This window comes from Pelobates fuscus, chromosome 8, assembly GCF_036172605.1.
Source record: "Pelobates fuscus isolate aPelFus1 chromosome 8, aPelFus1.pri, whole genome shotgun sequence".
In the NCBI taxonomy this organism is placed as follows: domain Eukaryota; kingdom Metazoa; phylum Chordata; class Amphibia; order Anura; family Pelobatidae; genus Pelobates; species Pelobates fuscus.
This window is the reverse complement of record NC_086324.1, coordinates 111000452-111020420: the sequence shown is the minus strand read 5'-3', so window position 1 is coordinate 111020420 and position 19969 is coordinate 111000452. Positions and strand designations below refer to the sequence as shown.

Here is a 19969-nt window from a genome sequence, read left to right as displayed (position 1 = left end):
TGCACCAGGAAGTCTTCCTGGCGTTCCCAGATTAATGCAAAAAAAAAAAAAAAAAAAAAAAAGTGTGGGGCATTATTAATCATTGCTTACAGGATCTGGAGTGTCCCATTATAAACCATTGCTTACATGGAACCTTTTTGCCCTTTCTTTTTATAGAGCGACTCACACCACTCATACAGAACTACATACGCTTGACAATTCGTGCTCTCGTTTATTTTTAAATAACTTTATACGTTGAAGTAACAAAAGGATTACATCACCTTCGGTAACACCCTTTCACCTTCTTGCGTCTACACCTACATTATCAGTTTATCAATACATCGCCGTTCTCTTTCCTATGAAGCAGTACACTTTGCAAGTGCTTATGGGAAATGTAGTTATTTATACAAGTATGGCGTCAAAGCAAAACGTTGCAGATCAAGCATGCGCAGCAATCATATGACAAGGAAATAGTAACGTTGGAAGAGCTGACCGGTAGTGTTCGTCATGGCTGATTCAGTAACTTTGTGCTTGTTTGATGTGGATGGCACATTAACAACTCCTAGACAGGTACGAAGGTGATATTTTCAAAACAATCTTTAAATGACAATTATATAAATGACCTTTATAACAATTTCGCTATAATATATTCGTCATAGTAAAAGCTTATGCAGTGATTCTCGAAAACTAACTGCAATTTGAAAGCTAAATGTATATCTATTCGTTATTTCGTTTGGAGTCTAATATAAATGACATTAAACAAACACCGTTAGCTTGAACATTAACTGGTGTGCACTCCCATTTTTCTGAATTGTTTACCTTGTATGAAACTGAGAATACCATGCAGCTTTGCACAATAACATGCCAAATCATCATTTGGTGGTAGGTAGAAACTCCTGCCTCTTATTCATTGGCTGAGAGCCTCCGCTGATTGCTCACAGCCAGTGAATGACTAGAACAAAAATATATGCACAGATGTGGCATTAGTCAGCCTGGAACTCTTGTTCTTGTCTGGCTAATAATTACTCAGTGATGCTGTCAAATCTCATGGGGTTTGAATGCTGCATTCTTTCAATGATTCATAATATAATCACAAAACAACTTCTTCCTACTATAGGTTTGTTTTGATGAAACGGAAACATTTGGAGAATGGCCATGAACCTTTATTATGGATTTCACAATTCCAATTTAAACATTTTAATAATAATAAAAACTAATTAAAAAATTACTTTTAACTAAAATAAACCATTAACCATTTCCAGGGTCTGCCCCCTAAAGCCAGGAACCATAAATATATATATTAAAGGGACACTAGTCACCAGAACAACTACAGCTTATTGCATTTGTTCTGGTGAGTATAATCATTACCATCAGGCTCTTTGCTGTAAACACTGTCTTTTTCAGAGACAATGCAGTTTTTACATTACAGCCTAGTGATCACTTTACTGGCCACTCCTTAGATGGTTGTTAGAGATCCTTCCTGGGTCATGGATGCCTAAAATGCATCCAAACATTCAGTGTCTCCACCCTCTACATGCAGACACTGAACTTTCCTAATAGAGATTTATTGATTCATTATTGATGAGGAGATGCTGCAGGTATGAGGGAGTTCTCTGAGAGGCCGAGAGTTGGTAGAAGCCGTACCGCCTCTTGCAGGTCTGTAACCGTGTTGGTTTGTCCGTTCTTCTGGACCTGTAGGGCCCTTGGTGAGCGCCATCGGTAGGCTGTTGTTTTGCCTCAGGAGTGTCGTGATCGCTTGGAGAGACCTGCGCCATTGCAGGGTGTCCCCTGACAGGTCTGCGTTAAAGGTAAGGTTGGCGTTTTTAAAGGTGAAGGGAGTCTTCCCTTTGAGGGCAGCGAGTATCGCTGCTTTATCCATCCCCGATCGGAACCTCACCACTAGGTCCCTGGAGGCAGTGTCTGGGACCCTCTTTGGTTTAGGGATCCGGAAGATCGCCTCAAAGCTCATGGATTTGGCCTGCTGTGGTTTCAGCAACGCTCCTGTGAGCCTCCTAATCAGGTGTGGGAGCTCTTCTGTTGGTATGTCCTCAGGGACGCCTTGAATCTTGAGGTTTTTACGACGTCTATGGTCCTCGAGGGCTGCAAATCGTTGGTCTGTAGCCTCTTGGTACTTCTTGAGTGCATGTATTTCATTTTGCAGTTCAGTAAGCTCTTGGGTCCGATCGTGGAGGCCTCAACAGCACCTATGCGACCAAGCCCGTCAATTCCCTGCGGAGCTGGGCCACATCGGCTTGAAGCACCCGTTGCAGCTCTCCCAGCATGGTCCTCAACGTGTCCGTGGTGACCGGTTCAGGCGTTTTTTGAGGCTTAGGTTGTGGCGCTAGCGGGGCGAACATTCCGCTGGTGCACTCATCCAGGCTTAGTTCGTCGGAGGAGTCTGAGCATCCTGCCATGTCGGCGGCCATTTTGGCCCCATGTGCGTCTTGTGCCAGGCGGAATATGTCACCAATATCATGCCCCGATCTGGGCTTGTCTGGCTTCGGCTTCTTCGTCTTCCTCCCCTTAACGTTTGCAGATCTTTGGGCTCGGGATGCGGTTCGCCGTTCAGACAAGAAACTGTTTTTTAGTAGCCGTTAGTGAGGAGCTCTGCTATCATGCAACCGTTTCGGCTGGCTGCTAGCTCAAATGGTAAGTTTTATTTAGTTATCTTGTTCACCCCTCACTACTTTTTGGGTGAGGGGGGTAGGTTAACTAATTTTAGGTTATTTAGATTTATTTATTTTTTTGTGTGGGGCGGTCTTTACTTAGTATTAGTAAATTTGTCTGAAAGACCAATTTAAGTCTTTCATCCTTTTCTCAGATAACTCCCTGATACCGTGGGAATTAGGGAGTTATCTACTAAGCGGCTGCAAGATGCAGCTAAGGCACAAAGAGGATCAGAGAATGAAATTCTGATCCGAACAAAGTCATGAATTGTGTCCTAACACGAATGGATAAACTGTTCTCATTCTGTTAGTAGTTTCGCCGGTGTTCTGTCCAAGTGACAGGACATTCGGGAATACTGACAGGAAGCATCGCAAGATCACGGATCAAAGGTGAGAATTGTGAGCAAATTGCTTTGATCACGTGAAACGAAGCACACTTTGCTCCTTTGCTGGTCAAGGGTAGGAAACCTCCATAAGACAAAGCAGTCCCAATTTTGTCTGTTTTAAAGAAAACTAGAGCAGACATGAAGAACAGATCCTGACAGAGGGAGAGAAGAGGAATTGATTAAACAAAGGTAAGTTCGGCATGACCGTGCCGCTTTAACCCCTTAAGGACACGTGACATGTCATGATTCCCTTTTATTCCAGAAGTTTGGTCCTTAAGGGGTTAAAGACCTACAACCAATGTGAACAGAAGGCGAGACTCTGAAAAACATTTTCTCTGAAACACCCATTTTGGCCTTCAGACAGCAACCAAACCTCCAACAAAAATTATTCAAAGCTACCCACTGATGGGAAGAATAAAGAAAACAAGACCAGTCAATGCAAAAAATCTCGCTGCAAACAACACAGCCACACACACATCAATAAAATCTACAGCATTGAAGGTTCATTCTCCTGCACATCCAGCAATGTGGTATACATAATTCAACGCACCAAATGCCACCTAGGATGCTAAATTGCAGAAACCACCCAATAATTAAATGGCAGAATGAATATGCACTCACTCCTTTAAACACCACAAAGAAGAATCGTACTGCACTCCTGTGGGACACCACTTTACCCAGCCTGGCCACTCAATAAAGGGCCTAAAAAAAAAAAGTACTGAAAGGGGGTTTTAAAAATACCCAAGAAAGAAAAACTTTCAAAGCCAGAATGATCCAATTGTTTAACAGCAAGAATAGAGGACTAAATATTGATTTCTGCGTGGCATTTAGGGCTCAAAAAAAAAAAAAAATACTGTCACAACAATATTGTTCAAAACATTTGTGTAATAAGAAATGATCCCAAGGCCCACCACGGTTTTGCACATAAAGCGTATTTATTCGTGCATAGAAAATACAACAAGGCATCATTATAGCAGAGAGAAAGTGCATAGTATAGTGCTAAACCAGTATATAGTACCAAAACCACAATGTAAGTAAAGTGCTAAATGCAAATACCCATTAAAAAAGGTATACTGACCAAGAGCAGGAGAAATGAAACCCCAGAAAATTTGTTTATAAGATATATTTATTTTTATTTTGGACCTGGGGAAAAAGTATAACTATGCAAAGGATGAAGATGAGATGATTACTATATATGATAGAGGATATGCAACCCAAAATAGATATTGTAAATTATAAGAAGAAAAAAATTCAAAATCTGTTGTTTAACCCCTTAAGGACACATGACGTGTGTGACACGTCATGATCCCCTTTTATTCCAGAAGTTTGGTCCTTAAGGGGTTAAAGGTTTTGTCAGGGTCCTTACCTGATGTGGAGTTCGGAATGCAACGATATACGCTCACCCTTGCAAATAAACAACATAGACCAAGGTGACCAGGTAAGAATCTACCTGGCCTGTGAGTCTATGCACAGGGGCTGTGCAGGGATATAACTCAGTCGAAGTACAGGCAAGGACAAGCAGAAGAGTAGTCCTGAAAAGCCGTAGTGAGAGGAAGTCAGAGAAAACGATGAGAAGAGCAAAGTTCAGGAGCCAGGGAACAAAATTGGAGAGCTAACGATCTGGATACGCAGAAACCGGAACCAAAAACGTGTACAAGAGTCGATGAACTGACAAAGTTCCCAGGGCTAGGCAGTGCTTGCATACCCAGCTAATTAATGATCTGCTTCAGGTGGGCTAGATAGACAAGAGCAGCCACAGGTGTCCAGCCCCCAGTGCTGGCGACAAGGTGAGGCAGAAACAAGAACTGAATTGTGGCCCAGAGGCAAGACAGCAGGACTAGGGCAGAAAAAGTCCAGAGTTCAAATCCCCTGTTGGGCACTTCTGGGGTGACCACGTTTGGATGTCACGGTGAGCACTGTGACAGGTTTCCACAGACAGACCTATTTTAACAAATTTCTTTGAATATTATCAAACCATATTGAGGGAGATTAAATATTTCAACCTTATAGAAATAAATTCAGACTAACTAGATGGCTTTAAAAATGTTACCTTTAAATACACCAGAACAACGTAGACTTATCTGGGAAACTATGGAAAAATCTAAGGCATCAATTATATGTATCAAAGAAACACATTTTGCCAAATGAAAAGTACCGTACTTTAAAAATCAGAGCTTTCCAATTGTGTATCACTCATTGAATATAAAAAAAAAATAAGTCTATCTTAATAAGATCTGCTTCTGCTCAAATCCAATCACACCATGAAGACCCACAGGGTCATTTTAATATTGTCGAATCTGTCATATATATTGGATAAATGTAACAATACTAAATCTTTATTTACCACTGTAACGGACCGTTTCAGCAGACAAGGGGTTAAAATCCGTTTAGGCGATATGCCCCTTTCTGAGAGACAGGCACAGCTACTGCAGAACACCAAACTCCCAAACTGGATACAAAGTAGCACTCCAAACTCCCGAACTGGAACCTCACGAATAGCTGTTAGCAGCTGAACAGGAAAAGCACCCAAGCAGCTTACACTCCTGGCAATCAGTCTCCAACAGCATACAGTGAATCCCCCCCCAATAACGAGACAAGGCTCCGTGTTGAGGGTCAAGCAGTGGTCTCGTTATTGGGGGGATTTACTGTATGCTGAATGGTCCCGCTACACCCTGGGACCTACAGGCCAGTACCGTTTATTGTGGGGGGGCTACTCTGCTGATTTTTCTTTGTGGGTGGGCTGCCCGACTAACCTAGGTGCTGACCGGCAGAAGGTCAGGTACCTGTTTAGTCTTCCCCCCCAAAGGGAAGATGTGTGACGAAGTGCCCTTCGCCACTTGTGCCTGGAGAGGACTAATTGCTAGCCTCCTGCCTTCCGACTATGGGCCCTGTGCTGATAGCTGTATTTTACCCTGCAATAAGGTTTATTTGGGTATTTCTACCGGGTGTTTGGGACTTTCAGTATGTGAGTAGTGCTACCCCAGATAGCTATGCCATGGAGCCTATTCGTGTAACGAAAGACTATGGAAAAGACTTTGGCTCCATGGTGATTGAATTGTATGTATGTGATCTGAGCGCCATTCAATAATAATGTGCACTCAGATCTAAGCTATCTGGGGATATGTTGCATGTATATGTTTTATGTAGTAATTGTAACATTGTGTAATTTTATGTCTTTTTGTAACCATGTGGTTAATGGAGTCTTGCCTCTGTCCTGGGAGATAATTTGATTACTTCCCAATTATCTCCAGGATAGAGAGGAGGGATTGTGATGTCACTGTGGGAGTGTTTTGTTTGTATTGTCTGTGATTGGTTGTACTGTATCCCACCCTGTGGGATGTCCCCTTGCATGGGGACTTACATAAAAGCCAGTGTGTGGTCATTAAAATCAGATCATCTTGAACCTTTCTTGAAGCCTTGGCTCATGTTTGGGGGAAGGGATACCTACACTCTGGGGATTGCTATAATCACTTACTCCCAGAGTAAGCTCTTGCAATAGCTTGATGTGTTCCTGCTATGCTCTCCGGATTTAGGAGAGCTTCACCCACTGGGAGCTGGATCCTGGTCGTGGATCCAGGGTGGGTGGAGACGGCGAGACCCCGGCGCAGCTGTATCGCTGGAAGTGGGGTCTTCAGTGCTGATGGTGTCAGTTGGAGTCATCAGCAAGCACTAGGAGCATCGATTGGCGGAGGTACTCAGTCGGAGTGCCAGCATTCCGTCACAACCACCTCAAGATCCCATTACAATGCTGGAAAGCCTATGACGTAAATGATCACTAGAAGGGAAAACCAAGAGCATTGTCTATGGAGACTTCAATCTATTAATGGACCCAGTGATATATGCGTCTGATTTCCAATCTTCTTTAGCTAAGAAAACAGCAAAAAAAAAAGTAGAAAATTTGGAAATCTGATGCACAAATATGGAATGTATGATGCATAGCAGGTCTTCAATCCTGGATTAAGATACTACACTTATTATTCACATGCATATGATAAATATACACGTGTAGATTATTATTATATATTTTTTAATAGCTCATTCAGTTCTCTGCAAATTAAAGGAGGACCTATTGCTTGGTCAGACCACAGCCCACTGATATTAAATTTAACATTAACAAAATATAAAAAGTCTGCGTTTAGATAGAAAATCAATGATAGTTTATTGCAACGTCCAGATACAAATATGTTAGACGAAGCAATACAGGAATATTTTACTTTAAATAAAGATCAAGAAATCACACCAGAAAGCTTATGGCTAAGAGGAAGATTTATCACATGCTTCCTATATATCTAAACAAAAAAGAAAAATAATTGGTAGAAATGAGAACACAATAAATGCATTTGGAAAAACTCCTCCATAAAAAGATACCAGATAAAAGTACCTTAGCACAAATTAAAACATTAAGATAAAAAAATTAACTCATACCAACTTAAAAAAAAAGCATATTGTTTAACAAGATTAAAAGCTTAATTTTATGCCAATGGAAATAAGGCTAGCAGGTATTGGCAAATAAATTAAGAAAACAACAAGTCTCTAGATCTATACCATATATATTGAACAAAGAGGGGGGGAAATTTTATGGCAAATATCTGCAAAATTGTACACCTCATTATATAATTTAAATAAAAGTTCAGAAAAGTCCATCCCAACATGGAAAATATTCCAGAATATCTTCAATTTATATCATTAACAAAGATTAATGGAATACAATCTCAAACTCTATTTAGACCCATAGGCCAAAAATAACTTATGGAAGCAATAAGAGGCATGCAACAGGGAAAATCCCCATGGCCAGATGGGTTTTCCTCTTTATACAATAAAAAGTTCCATCTACTTCTCGTATTTAATAAAATCAGGAAATCCGGAATAATGCCAAGAGATGCTGAAAGCACATGTTGTGGCACTAACCAAACCCGGAAAACCCTCAAATTAATGTTTCAATTTACGTCCAATATCGCTTTTAAACTTCAATTACAAGTTACATGCCAAAATATTGGCAACACACATGTCTCTTACTAATAGAATTGGTAAATAAAGATCAATAAGGGTTTATAAAAGGTCGCCAAGCCTCAAATGCCACTAGTAAAATAATAGATGTAATGTCCTTTTCTGAAGAAAATAAGATTGAATGCCTTCTCCTCTCTTTAGATGCAGAGAAGGCATTCAACTAACTACATTGGCAATATTTGGCACAAATTCTGGAGAAATATACTACCAGTATTTATAAGAGCAACTTTAGCTTTATATTTAGGCCCTACAGCAGCAGACAGTGATCATAGCAGGTTATTTGTCAGATTTTTTTAAAATAAATAATGGAACAAAACAGGGGTTCCAAATGTCTCCCCTCTTCTATTTTAATAGAATTGGAACCTTTAAGCATATAAAATAAGGTGTAATCCAAATATACATGGCATTGATATCTATACTTGAAAACCACAAAAGATAATGCTATTTGCGGATGATATCCTTTACAATTTCTAACCCTATACAATCATTACTACAGATACAAAATATACTTAAACAGTATGGGGATGTAACCTATCACAAAATAAAAAATACCTCTCAAAATTCCTGAGACTCCTTTAACTCTATTAAAAAAAAAAAAAAAAAATTATACATTTTGATTGGAGAGTGGACCAAAATAACTAATAACAATTTGAAAGATAGTATGGGCGCAAATACGTATAGAATTAGACAGATGGGTGAAGTACGAAATTTCGTGGATGGGCGCAATGCTGCAGTAAAGATGATGGTGTTGCCAAAACTTCTATATCTATTTTGAACATTAAAAGAGCACTATAGGGTCAGGAACACAAACATCTATTCCTGACCCTATAGGGTTAAAACCACCATCTAGCCCCCCTGCCCCCCTCATGCCTCCCTAAATATAGTAAAAACCTTACTTGTATTCAAGTCTGCAGCTTCATGCTTTGTCCCTGTTTCCTTTAGAGCTGCCTGATCCAATCACACTGATTCCCCATAGGATTGGCTAAGACCGACAAAGAGGCAGATCAGGGGCAGAGCCAGCACAATTCAAACACAGCCCTGGCCAATCAGCATCTCCTCATAGAGATGAATTTGAATCAATGAATCCCTATGAGGAGTGTCAGTGTCTCCACCCTCTGCATGCAGACACTGAAATGGTTGGATACATTTTAGGCAGCATTGACCCAGGAAGGATCTCTAACAGCCATCTGAGGAGTGGCTAGTGACATTATCACTAGGCTGTAATGTAAACACTGCATTTTCTCTGAAACAAGCAGTGTTTACAGCAAAAAGCCTAAAGGTCATGATTCTACTCACCAGAACAAATACAATAAGCTGTAGTCATTCTGGTGACTATAGTGTCCCTTTAACACTTCCATTCCCACAGGTTTTTCTGAGCGATACAATATAGTTTAAATTTATTCATGCGTACAAAAGACCAAGAAATCTGCCAGCTACACTATATAAACCTAGAGAAAATGGGGGGATGGGAACCCCGAATATAACACAATATTACTTGGCTTCTTTATTACAAAGTATACAATATAATACCCCAAGGGGTTTACTAGCGTGCGTAGTTGCTGAAGATGCATGTTTAGAAAGAGCAAGGTTATCACAATACCTCTGGTCTCCCTTTGATGGTAATATACCTCAAGATTAAACATAGCATAAAGATATGGACACCTTTCCAACCTCCTTCCTCTATTGAGACCCTTGCATAGATTTGCTCTAGATTACAAACAATAATGCCAGACTTAGATCTGTCTGAATGGGTGCAGAAAGGCATAGCAACAGAAGAAATAATGAATAAAAAATTTTGTTCCATTCTCAGAAATGCATATTAAATATCAAGTTCCTAACATAGAATTGTATACGTATCTAAGAGTACGACATTGTCTTTAATCAGGATGTATAGATATAGAACAGCAAGAAAGAAAATCTGATAAAATTGTTAAAGCAGACCCCGAAAAGAGAGAGAGACATTACGATCTATTATCAGACCATTAATTCTTACATACAGTGCCTTGCAAAAGTACCGTATAAGCCGACCCGAATATAAGCCGAGGCCCTAATTTTACCCCAAAAAACTGGGAAAACTTATTGACTCGAGTATAAGACTAGGGTGGGAAATGCAGCAGCTACTGGTAAATTTCTAAATAAAATTAGATCCTAAAAAAAATATATTAATTGAATATTTATTTGCAGTGTGTGTGTGTGTGAGTGCAGCGCGTGTGTGTGAGTGCAGCGCGTGTGAGTGCAGCGCGTGTGTGTGAGTGTATGTGTGTATGAATGCAGTGTGTGTGTTGCAGAGCCTTGGTGGGGGGTGGGCAATTTTATTATTATTTTTTTAATTATTTTAATATTTTTTTTTATTATTTTGTATTTTATTTGTACTATTATTATTTTTTTAATATTTTATTATTTATATTTATTTATTTTCGTCCCCCCTCCCTGCTTGCTAGCTCCCTGGTGGTCCAGTGGCATTGGTAGTTCAGTGGGGGGAGAAGGGGGCCTGGCAGGGAGCACTTACCTCTCCTGCAGCTCCTGTCAGCTCCCTTCTCCTCCGCGCTGGTCCGTGCAGCTCCCTCTGTCAGCTCACAGAGTAAGTCTCACGAGAGCCGCACTATGACCCCGCGGCTCTCGCGAGATTTACACTGGGAGCTGACCGAGGTGCTGAACGGACCGCCGCGGAGGAGAAGGGAGCTGCAGGAGAGGTAAGTAAGATCTCTGCAGCCCCCACAGCCCCATTGTCTGTATTCTGGCAATGTAAATTGCCATAATACAGACATTGACTCGAGTATAAGCCGAGTTGGGGTTTTTCAGCACAAAAAATGTGCTGAAAAACTCGGATTATACTCGAGTATATACGGTATTCATCCCCCTTGGCATTTTTCATGTTTTGTTGCCTCACAACCTGGATTTAACATGGATTGTTTGAGGATTTGAATCATTTTAATTTTTTTTTACTTAAACAGAAAAAGTCAATGTGCATAACTATTCACCCCAAGAGCCACCTTTTGCGGCAATCACAGCTCCAAGTCGCTTTGGATAAGTCTCTATAAGCTTGCCACATCTTACCACTGGGATTTTTGCCCATTCCTCCTTACAAAACTGCTTCAGCTCCTTAAAGTTGGATGGTTTGCGCTTGTGAACAGCAATCTTTAAGTCTGACCACAGATTTTCTATTGGATTGAGGTCTGGGCTTTGACTAGGCCATTCCAACACATTTACATGTTTCCCTGTAAATCACTTAAGTGTTGCTTTAGCAGTGTGTTTGGGGTCATTGTCCTGCTGGAAGGTGAACCTCCAATCACGCACAGGCAGCCTCAAATCACGCACAGAGTGGTGCTCAAGAATATCTTTGTATTTAGCACTGTGACAAAGTACCCTTTGCCACTGTCTTTTGGAGAGGCCTGCTTGCCAGCTTCTTGCCCTGTGACTATGGCCCTGTGGTGTATTGCCATTTAAAAAGTCTATTTGGGCCTTTTGGATTTTTAAAACACTCTTTCTGCCCCTTTAAGTCCATGGGATAATGTGCCTCTTCCCCTCCCCCTTTTTTCCTGTCTCATTGTTCTCAAGCAGGGCGTTGTCCCAGGGACACTGCCAGACCAGTTGAAATTGGCTGCTTTGTCCCTCCTCAATCTCTCATCAGCCCTTGCTATTGTTTAAGCCCATGGCGATCCAACTGTATTTGTGAGATCTGAGCGCTTTTCGGACATATTGAGCTCTCAGATCCAAGCTATCTGGGCATATGTTGGACATATAGGTTAAACATTGTATTATGAGTTATGTATTTTTATGTTGTTTTTGGACTTGGATATAATTGGCTTACCACACCCACTTAAGACAATTATCTCCAGGATAGAGGAGAAGATAGACCGGCTGCACAGCCTAAATCTGTGGAACTGTTTTTGGCATGGAGGCCATGCTCAAATATGACTTCCAACTATCTTTCGAACCACTGGGCCAATTCGGATGATTTTTGAATATGTTTGTTCACTGATTATGCTGGTTTGGGAAATATAACTTTTATGGAAATTGCATGTATAGTTTTGAAGTTATGAATATTGTTTAAAACTGTATATTTTCTGTCTGTGATTATTAGCTTAGCCCATTGTGTTCAGTATTAATATCACAGGCAGAGGGGAGGGTTTGTGTGCCTGAGCTGGGAGTGTCTGACTGTACTGTAATATGTTGATTGGCTGTTGTAACCCTGTGTACCACAAGGTCCACGTGGGTGGTCCAGGGTGGATAGCAGATGGCGAGATCCCAACCCAGGAGCGGCGGTTCGCGGAGTCTGCAGTACTTATGGTGTCTATGGTGCTGATGGTACTTTGGTGAGTGCTGGGAGCATCCTTTCTACGGTCCAACTTTCAGCTAGCCTGGAGACAACCGTAACAAGCACCATCCATCTTTCCCTCAACTCTGACTAGTTTCCCAGTCCCGGCTGCTGAAAAACATCCCCACAGCATGATGCTGACACCACTATGTTTCACTGTGGGGATGGTGTTCTTTGGGTGATGTGATATGTTGGGTTTGCGCCAGACATAGCGTTTTCTTTGATGGCTGAAAAGTTCAATTTTAGTCTCATCAAACCAGAGCACCTTCCTCCATACATTTTGGGAGTCTCCCACATGCCTTTTCACAAACTCAAAACGTGCCATTTTGTTTTTTGCTGAAAGTTATGGCTTTCTTCTGGCCTCTGTCATAAAGCCCAACTCTGTGGAGCATACGGCTTATTGTCGTCCTATGTACAGATACTGCAGTTTCTGCTGTGGAACTCTGCAGCTCCTCCAGGGTTACCTTAGGTCTCTGTGCTGCCTCTCTGATTAATGCCCTCCTTGCCAGGTCTGTGAGTTTTGGTGGGTGGCCGTCTCGTCAGGTTTGCTGTTGTGCCATGTTCTTTCCATTTGGTTATGATGGATTTGATGGTGCGCCTGGGGTCCATCAAAGATTTGGATATTATTTTATAACCTAACCCTGATTTGTACTTTTCAACAACATTGTCCCTAACTTGTTTGGAGAGTCCCTTAGTCTTCATAGCAGTGTTTGGTTAGTGGTGCCTCTTGCTTCGGTGTTGCAGCCTCTGGTGCCTTTCAAAAAAAGGTGTGTGTGTGTGTGTGTGTGTGTATATATATGTAATGACAGATCATGTGACACTTAAATTGCACACAGGTGGACATCATTTCACTAATTATGTGACTTCTGAAGGTAATTGGTTGCATTACCAGTTGCTTTTTATGGGCTTCATAACAAAGTGGGTGAATACATACGCACATGCCAATTTTCTGTTTTCTATTTTTATGTATATATTTTTCTCATTTCACTTCACCAACTTAGACTATTGTGTTCTGATCCACCACATAAAATTCAGATTAATAAAACATGGAACTTAAGGCTGTAATGTAACAAAATAGGTAAAAAGTCAAGGGGGTGAATACTTTTGCAAGGCACTGTATATTTAGCTGAAGAAAGGAAATTGTTTTCAGAAGAGGAATGAACATCTATTCAAAATTTTCCAGCTAAGATATCAAGATGTACACATCATATAGAATTAACTTTTAAACTAGTAACTCGTTGGCATCTCACCCCAAAACGCCTAGCTCACATGTATCCAAGAAACGTCACATAACTGCTGGAGAAATTGCGGAGAAGAAGGAACCTTTCTGCATATGTGGTGGGGTTGTCCTCATATAATAAAAGTATGGAAGGAACTTTATGATCTAATCGAAACAATATAAATATCAAACTACTTTTTTATGATTGAAGTAGTAGTTTTTTTTTTCTTAGCATTAAAAATTAATATCACTAGAAATGAGGAACAACGCTGATATAGATTCTTTTAAGCAAACAAATAAGTTTGAATGACTATCTGTTCCTGTCCAAATTTGAGATGATTAAATTGCGTATACGCAGAAGTAAATTCACACTGACACACGGAGTTCAGGTTAAAAGAACTTTGAGAAAATTTAATGGCATCTGGTTAAAAAGCGGGCTCGCAGACCCTTATAAGAGCAATATTACATCATCATAGAATATCAAGATAACAACAAATAAACATCATTAATTGGGTTAGGTGTTAAGTGGCTATGTCAATACCCACCCATCAATATTATTAATTGGCTTAAGTACTAAGTGGCCGGCTAAATGTCCTCCCACCGAGAGGTGGCGTCATCTTGGACACGGGAGTGGACACGATGGCTCAGACGCCATCTTGCTAGCACGAGGCTTCACTCGATGGGAGGGGGGCTTTAGGCGCCATTTTGAGTAGTTAGTGCTGTTAGATTCGAGGTCAGGTTCAAGGCTTTTTAGTGAATGGACATTTCATTAGTACAGTTCGCATGATCTAACTATGGCATACAATGTTTCATATTACAGGAACTTGACAATTCCGGTGTTACTCATATCCTTCTAGAAAATACATTCTCTTTCTAATATTCTAAATGCTGTTAGGAAAATCTGTCATATAATGAAGTTAATGGAGTTAATGGGAAATTTAATAAGGGTTTTTAATAATTCTATAACAACGCCATCAAAAGATCTAATCAAGGATAATATATACCTTATTAGTCAAATGTAATATATATCACATTCAGCATATAATACTCTTCAAACGTTCTCTAAAATATGGAAAATATGTGGAAGGACAGTTCAGAACAACTTTGTAAGAATACAGGAGAAAAAAAAGGGGAAAACGATGAGATGAATAGCCAACTTATAGAACTTGATTTGGTTTGAGGGAAAAAAAAAATCAATATAGCCTTCCCTTTTCCCTGGGGTTCCGGGTACATGTTCAATAAGATATATGTGTGTGTGTGTGTATGTATGTATATATATGTATGTGTGTGTGTGTGTGTGTGTGTGTGTGTGTGTGTATATATATATATATATATTTGTGGTCATGGCATAAGCCGTAGTATTATTGACATAAGACAAACAGAATGGAAATGTCAGTTGTGGAGTGCCGGAACTGACGAGGAAGTAGGCCTGAAATAAAAGAGGGCCTACCTTATAGAATGCTTATAAAAGCGGTGTGGTGGGTGGGACAATTCGCCAGACCTAACAGGTAATGAGGCAAGGGTTGGTGCTCCTTAAGAAGGGGAACCAAGCCCCTCCCACAACTTCAGGCCATGCCTTCCATTTGTGGTCATGGCATAAGCCGTAGTATTTTTGACATAAGACAAACATAGAATGGAAATGTCAGTTGCGAAGTGCCGGAACTGACGAGGAAGTAGGCCTGAAATAAAAGAGGGCAAAAAGATATAACCATTTATTCGTTCTATAACCCAACAATACACATTACATATTCATGGTTTTGAATTCCAGGCGTACTTCTTGTACAGGCTAAGGGATGTATCGGGTGTATGCTGTGGATTACCATCGGCCTAATATCTTGATAATGTGAGCTGGTATATTCTTCTTTGAAGCGGTAGTTGTGGCTCCTATGCGGAAAGAGTGTCCAGATTAGCTGGCTGGGTTCAAACCTAACCGGATCAACAATATCCTAACATACATCATGAATTTGCTCGTAGTGAGTTTATTACCGTGCAAGGATAGGAGTGGTTGTGTCGGAGCCATATTACAGAAAGCCAGAAGAGTGTCGAAAACTTCCACCGGACACCAGGTATTACTAGTGGGGTAATAGGGTATAATGACCGTCTGACCTTTGGCGCTAGTTTTGGTATGGTGTAGGGGTAGTTGATAGTGATCGTGAACCTTTACCAGATCGGATCTTGTGATGAAGGTGGGCGAGTTAACGCTAGTGGTGGTGAATTCTCTGGGCCGCAGAAAACCGTAAAACGCCAGATAGCTGTTTTTATAACACAATTGGTATGGCTTTCGAATGGTGAGGTGTCTAGTAGATTTGATAGTGCCTGGAATAATAGATCGTGGATAGGTAGTCTAGCTGGTGCGGGTATAGGAGTGGAGTCTTTGATACCTTTTAAGAATAGCCTTAACTTGGTAGGAGGATAGAAAGCGTTGTTTGTTAGGCCAAGTAGTGAGTATGTGGTGTTGAATACCTGTGATATACAATTTAATGGTGTTGTACGATAATGTTAGACGAAGGTGGCAAAAAGAAATGAAAGCAATAATGGTTTCCATGGAAAACTGGTCAATGACATTAAAGTCCAACAAGAATTTATTAAATACATCATAAGCTCTACCATATGCCTTCCTAGTATTAGCAGAAAGACCGAGCTGTGAGAGTTGCTGCCCGTGACATAGCAGTTCTTTTAGTCCCAGACCATCTCCTGCCACTGTGGTACCGGAGTTGGTATTAGGGTAGCTGTTGGTTAGAGCTTCCCGGAACTCCTGAAACCGAGACCGTGATAAGTGATCAGCTGCAACATTGAGAACCCCAGGCACATGAATGCAAGACAAAAGAAAACTGTGTTTAGCGGCTAGCCATGTGAGAGTCCTCATGAACCGCATTATGGCCAGGGAAGAGGAACGTCCCTTATTTACAACATGGCATGTAGCCATGTTGTCTGAGAAGCAACGAACCGTATTCCCAGACCAGCCTGCTCCCCACTTAACTGCTGCCGCTACGATAGGATAGAGCTCAAATAATGCTGAAGTTTCTTTGAACCTGGGGATCTCAGTAATCTCTCCTGGCCATTTACCATACATCCATTTGTTGCCCCAAATAGCGGCAAATCCAGAAGTGGCTGCGGCATCCGTCCAGAATGAGACCGACTTCTCTGACCAAACCGGGATAAGAATGCTTTTCCCGTTCCAGTTTAGCAAAAACTCCTTCCACATATGAAGGTAAGCGGTGGCATGTATGTCTAGGGAAATGCGGGATGCGTCAGTTTGCAACATTGGAAACCGGCTAAGTAACCTGGAAATGAATGCTCTTCCCTGTGGAATAATTTTCATTGCAAAGTTTAATGAACCCAACAGGGATTGCAATTCCTTCCTATTACATGAGCCTCCTCCCAAGTAAAGGTCGATGGCTGCCAGGATGCGGTCAATCTTCTCCCTGGGGAGGCTAGCCTGCATGTTCAGAGTCCAGTACTACCCCATAGAAATTGATTATCGTATCTGGTAGGGATCGACCGATTATCGGTTTTACCGATATAATCGGCTGATATTTGGTATTTTCGGCAATATCGGTATCGGCCAATATAGCTACCGATATTGCTGATAATACCTCCTAGGACCGCCAGGCTCATTACAAGCCCGGCGGTCCTGGGGGGGCCGGCAGCAAGCGCTGACTTACCTTGCCAGCAGCTCCTGCAGCTCCATGTCTAAATCTCGCGAGACCCGCGGTTGCAGAGCGTTGCCACGGGTTACCATGGCAACGCTCCGCGCGGTACTAAGGGCTGCGAGATTTACACTGGGGAGCTGGAGGAGCTGCTGGGAGGGTAAGTCAGCGCTTGCTGCCGGACCCCCCACAGTACTTAACAAGCCACCGGACCACCAGGGAATACTATATCCCCCCTCCCTGGTAAGAAGCAGGGAGGGGGGACTAAAAGAAAAAAAAAACAACACAATTTAAATATAAAAAAATAATAATTAACATAAAAAAATCCCCCCCTCCATTTTACACAAATTACATCACTACACAAACATACACACACACACACACACACACACTGCATTACATACATACACACTACACACACACTGCATTACATACATACACACTACACACACACTGCATTACATACATACACACTACACACACACACACACACACACTGCATTACATACATACACACTACACAAACACACACGCACACACTGCATTACATACATACGCACTACACAAACACACGCACACACTGCATTACATACATACACACTACACAAACACACACTGCATTACATACATACACACTACACAAACACACACTGCATTATATACACACACTGCATTCACTTTACCCACACTACACACACTGCATTCACTACACACACTACACAAACACACACACTATACAAACACACACACTGCATTCACTACACACACTACACAAACACACACACTACACAAACACACACTCTGCATTCACTATACACACTATACAAACACACACTCTGCATTCACTATACACACTATACAAACACACACTCTGCATTCACTATACACACTATACAAACACACACTCTGCATTCACTATACACACTATACAAACACACACTCTGCATTCACTACACACACAGCTCCCCTGTCTAAATACACTTCATCCACTACATGTGGCATGTATATTTTGTGCATTTACCGTTCGAAAGAGTTTATTTTTTCAAAATGGTAAATGTACAGAATATCGGCAAGTTATCGGCTATCGGCCTGAAAGTTCACAGCTTATCGGTATCGGCTCTAAAAAATCAATATCGGTCGATCCCTAGTATCTGGACCTTCAGTCTTTGCTGGTGATACCGGAACTCCTAATTGTGTGAACAGTCGTGTGATGGACTGGAGGCTAGTAGAAGGTGCTGTGTTACTTTCTACGGTCAGGAAATCGTCCAGGTAATGGATAACAGTGGGGCATTTACAAACGTTAAGTAGCATCCAACACAGCGTCTCAGCAAATATATCAAAAATCCTGGGGCTGCTTTTTGAACCAAACGTGAGACGTGTGAAAAAGTAATACGAGCCTTGCCACTTTACCCCATGTAAATGCCATAGGGATGGATGAATAGGGAGTAATTTTTTTTTTTTTTTTTGTGAATATGATTTTTATTTATTCGTTTTGCAAGTAGCAATGCTCAATGAGACACGCAGGTCTCCACAGCGTAGTATGACAAATGATATCAGGTTGGGCTCGCAGGCCCTCAATATAGGAGGATTCGCAGGTCTCCGGTGGCTGGTGGCATTAGTGTCTGATAATATTAGTTATGTAACATTTTATAAACAGAGTGAACAATATTCCGTCGGGATGGGAAGAAAAGGGTGGTGGTTCCGTTCAGTTTTTCTGTCGGTAGTCTTGTGTCGTCTGGTGTGTGTGTTCTTTTTTTTATAAATTCTTTATTTTTGTTGTGCATGGTTTGACAAAAAGATATATGTTGCCACAACAGCAGACATAATCACAACAATATCATAGATTCAGATGTATGTGGCATTGAGGGGAACGCACATTTTTAAACAATTTTTAACATATGTAAACATAGTAAGACTATCTAGTGTTAAACTGCATGCAAGTGTCAGCATTAGTAAATACTCGATTAGAAAACTTATAATGATCATTAGCAGTAGGGCAAAAGAAATAATAACATGTTACTAAGCAAGATATGTTGGTCACGTTAACCCGGTTGTGCATTTTTAGGTAAAGTATAGGTGTAACGTGTATATAGGAACAGGTTTAGGTAGGTCAAACGCTTATGGCGCGTGTGAGGCACGATACAAGTATGGTGCTTAGTGAGACATAGATTATGACCTGTTACATTACAGATATCGGCATTTCCAAACTATGCATCGACATAACATGTTGGGTTTACCTAGGTTAACTTACAAGAGGAGATTAGTTGGGACATAAACGAAGTATGTTAATCAACAGGCTTAGTGAATTATCCCTTTGTCATCTGAGGCTTAACAGTATACAATTAATGTATGGTGATCGTCAGTTGTCTTGTATAGGTGGTGTGTGTGTTCTATCTGTTGGTGTTGTGGTGTTCGTCCGTGTTAGGTCTGAGTTCTAATTGGAATTCCTCCTTTGCCGTCTCTAGAATCCAGTGTGTCCAGATGTTCATGTAGGCAGTGGGTGTAGTATTGGCCGTCATGGTCAGTTCCTCTATCATCCTGAGTTCCTCCATTTGGCCGAACCAGGCCAAAAGTGGGGGTGTCACTGTTTGCTTCCAGTATTGGGGCAGCACTCGTTTGGCCACATTAACTATCCTAATAGTCATGGACTTTTTGTATCTAGAGTGGGCAACTATTGTGTGGTGCAGGAGCATCGCTGCCGGTTCCAGGGGGGGGGAGGTGCGTCCGTAAATCTCTCTAGCATA

At 41.2% G+C, this 19969-nt stretch overlaps 1 protein-coding gene across 1 annotated transcript in view; it reads left to right on the top strand.

Annotated features, from left to right (window-relative positions):
• The first annotated feature begins 430 nt into the window (after window positions 1-430).
• PMM2 (phosphomannomutase 2) overlaps window positions 431-19969 on the top strand; it is a 366613-nt gene continuing 347074 nt past the window's right edge. The window contains exon 1 of the mRNA XM_063428823.1: window positions 431-549. Coding sequence (XP_063284893.1) covers window positions 487-549 — 63 coding nt within the window. The 5' untranslated portion in view covers window positions 431-486. The remainder of the gene's footprint in view (window positions 550-19969) is intronic.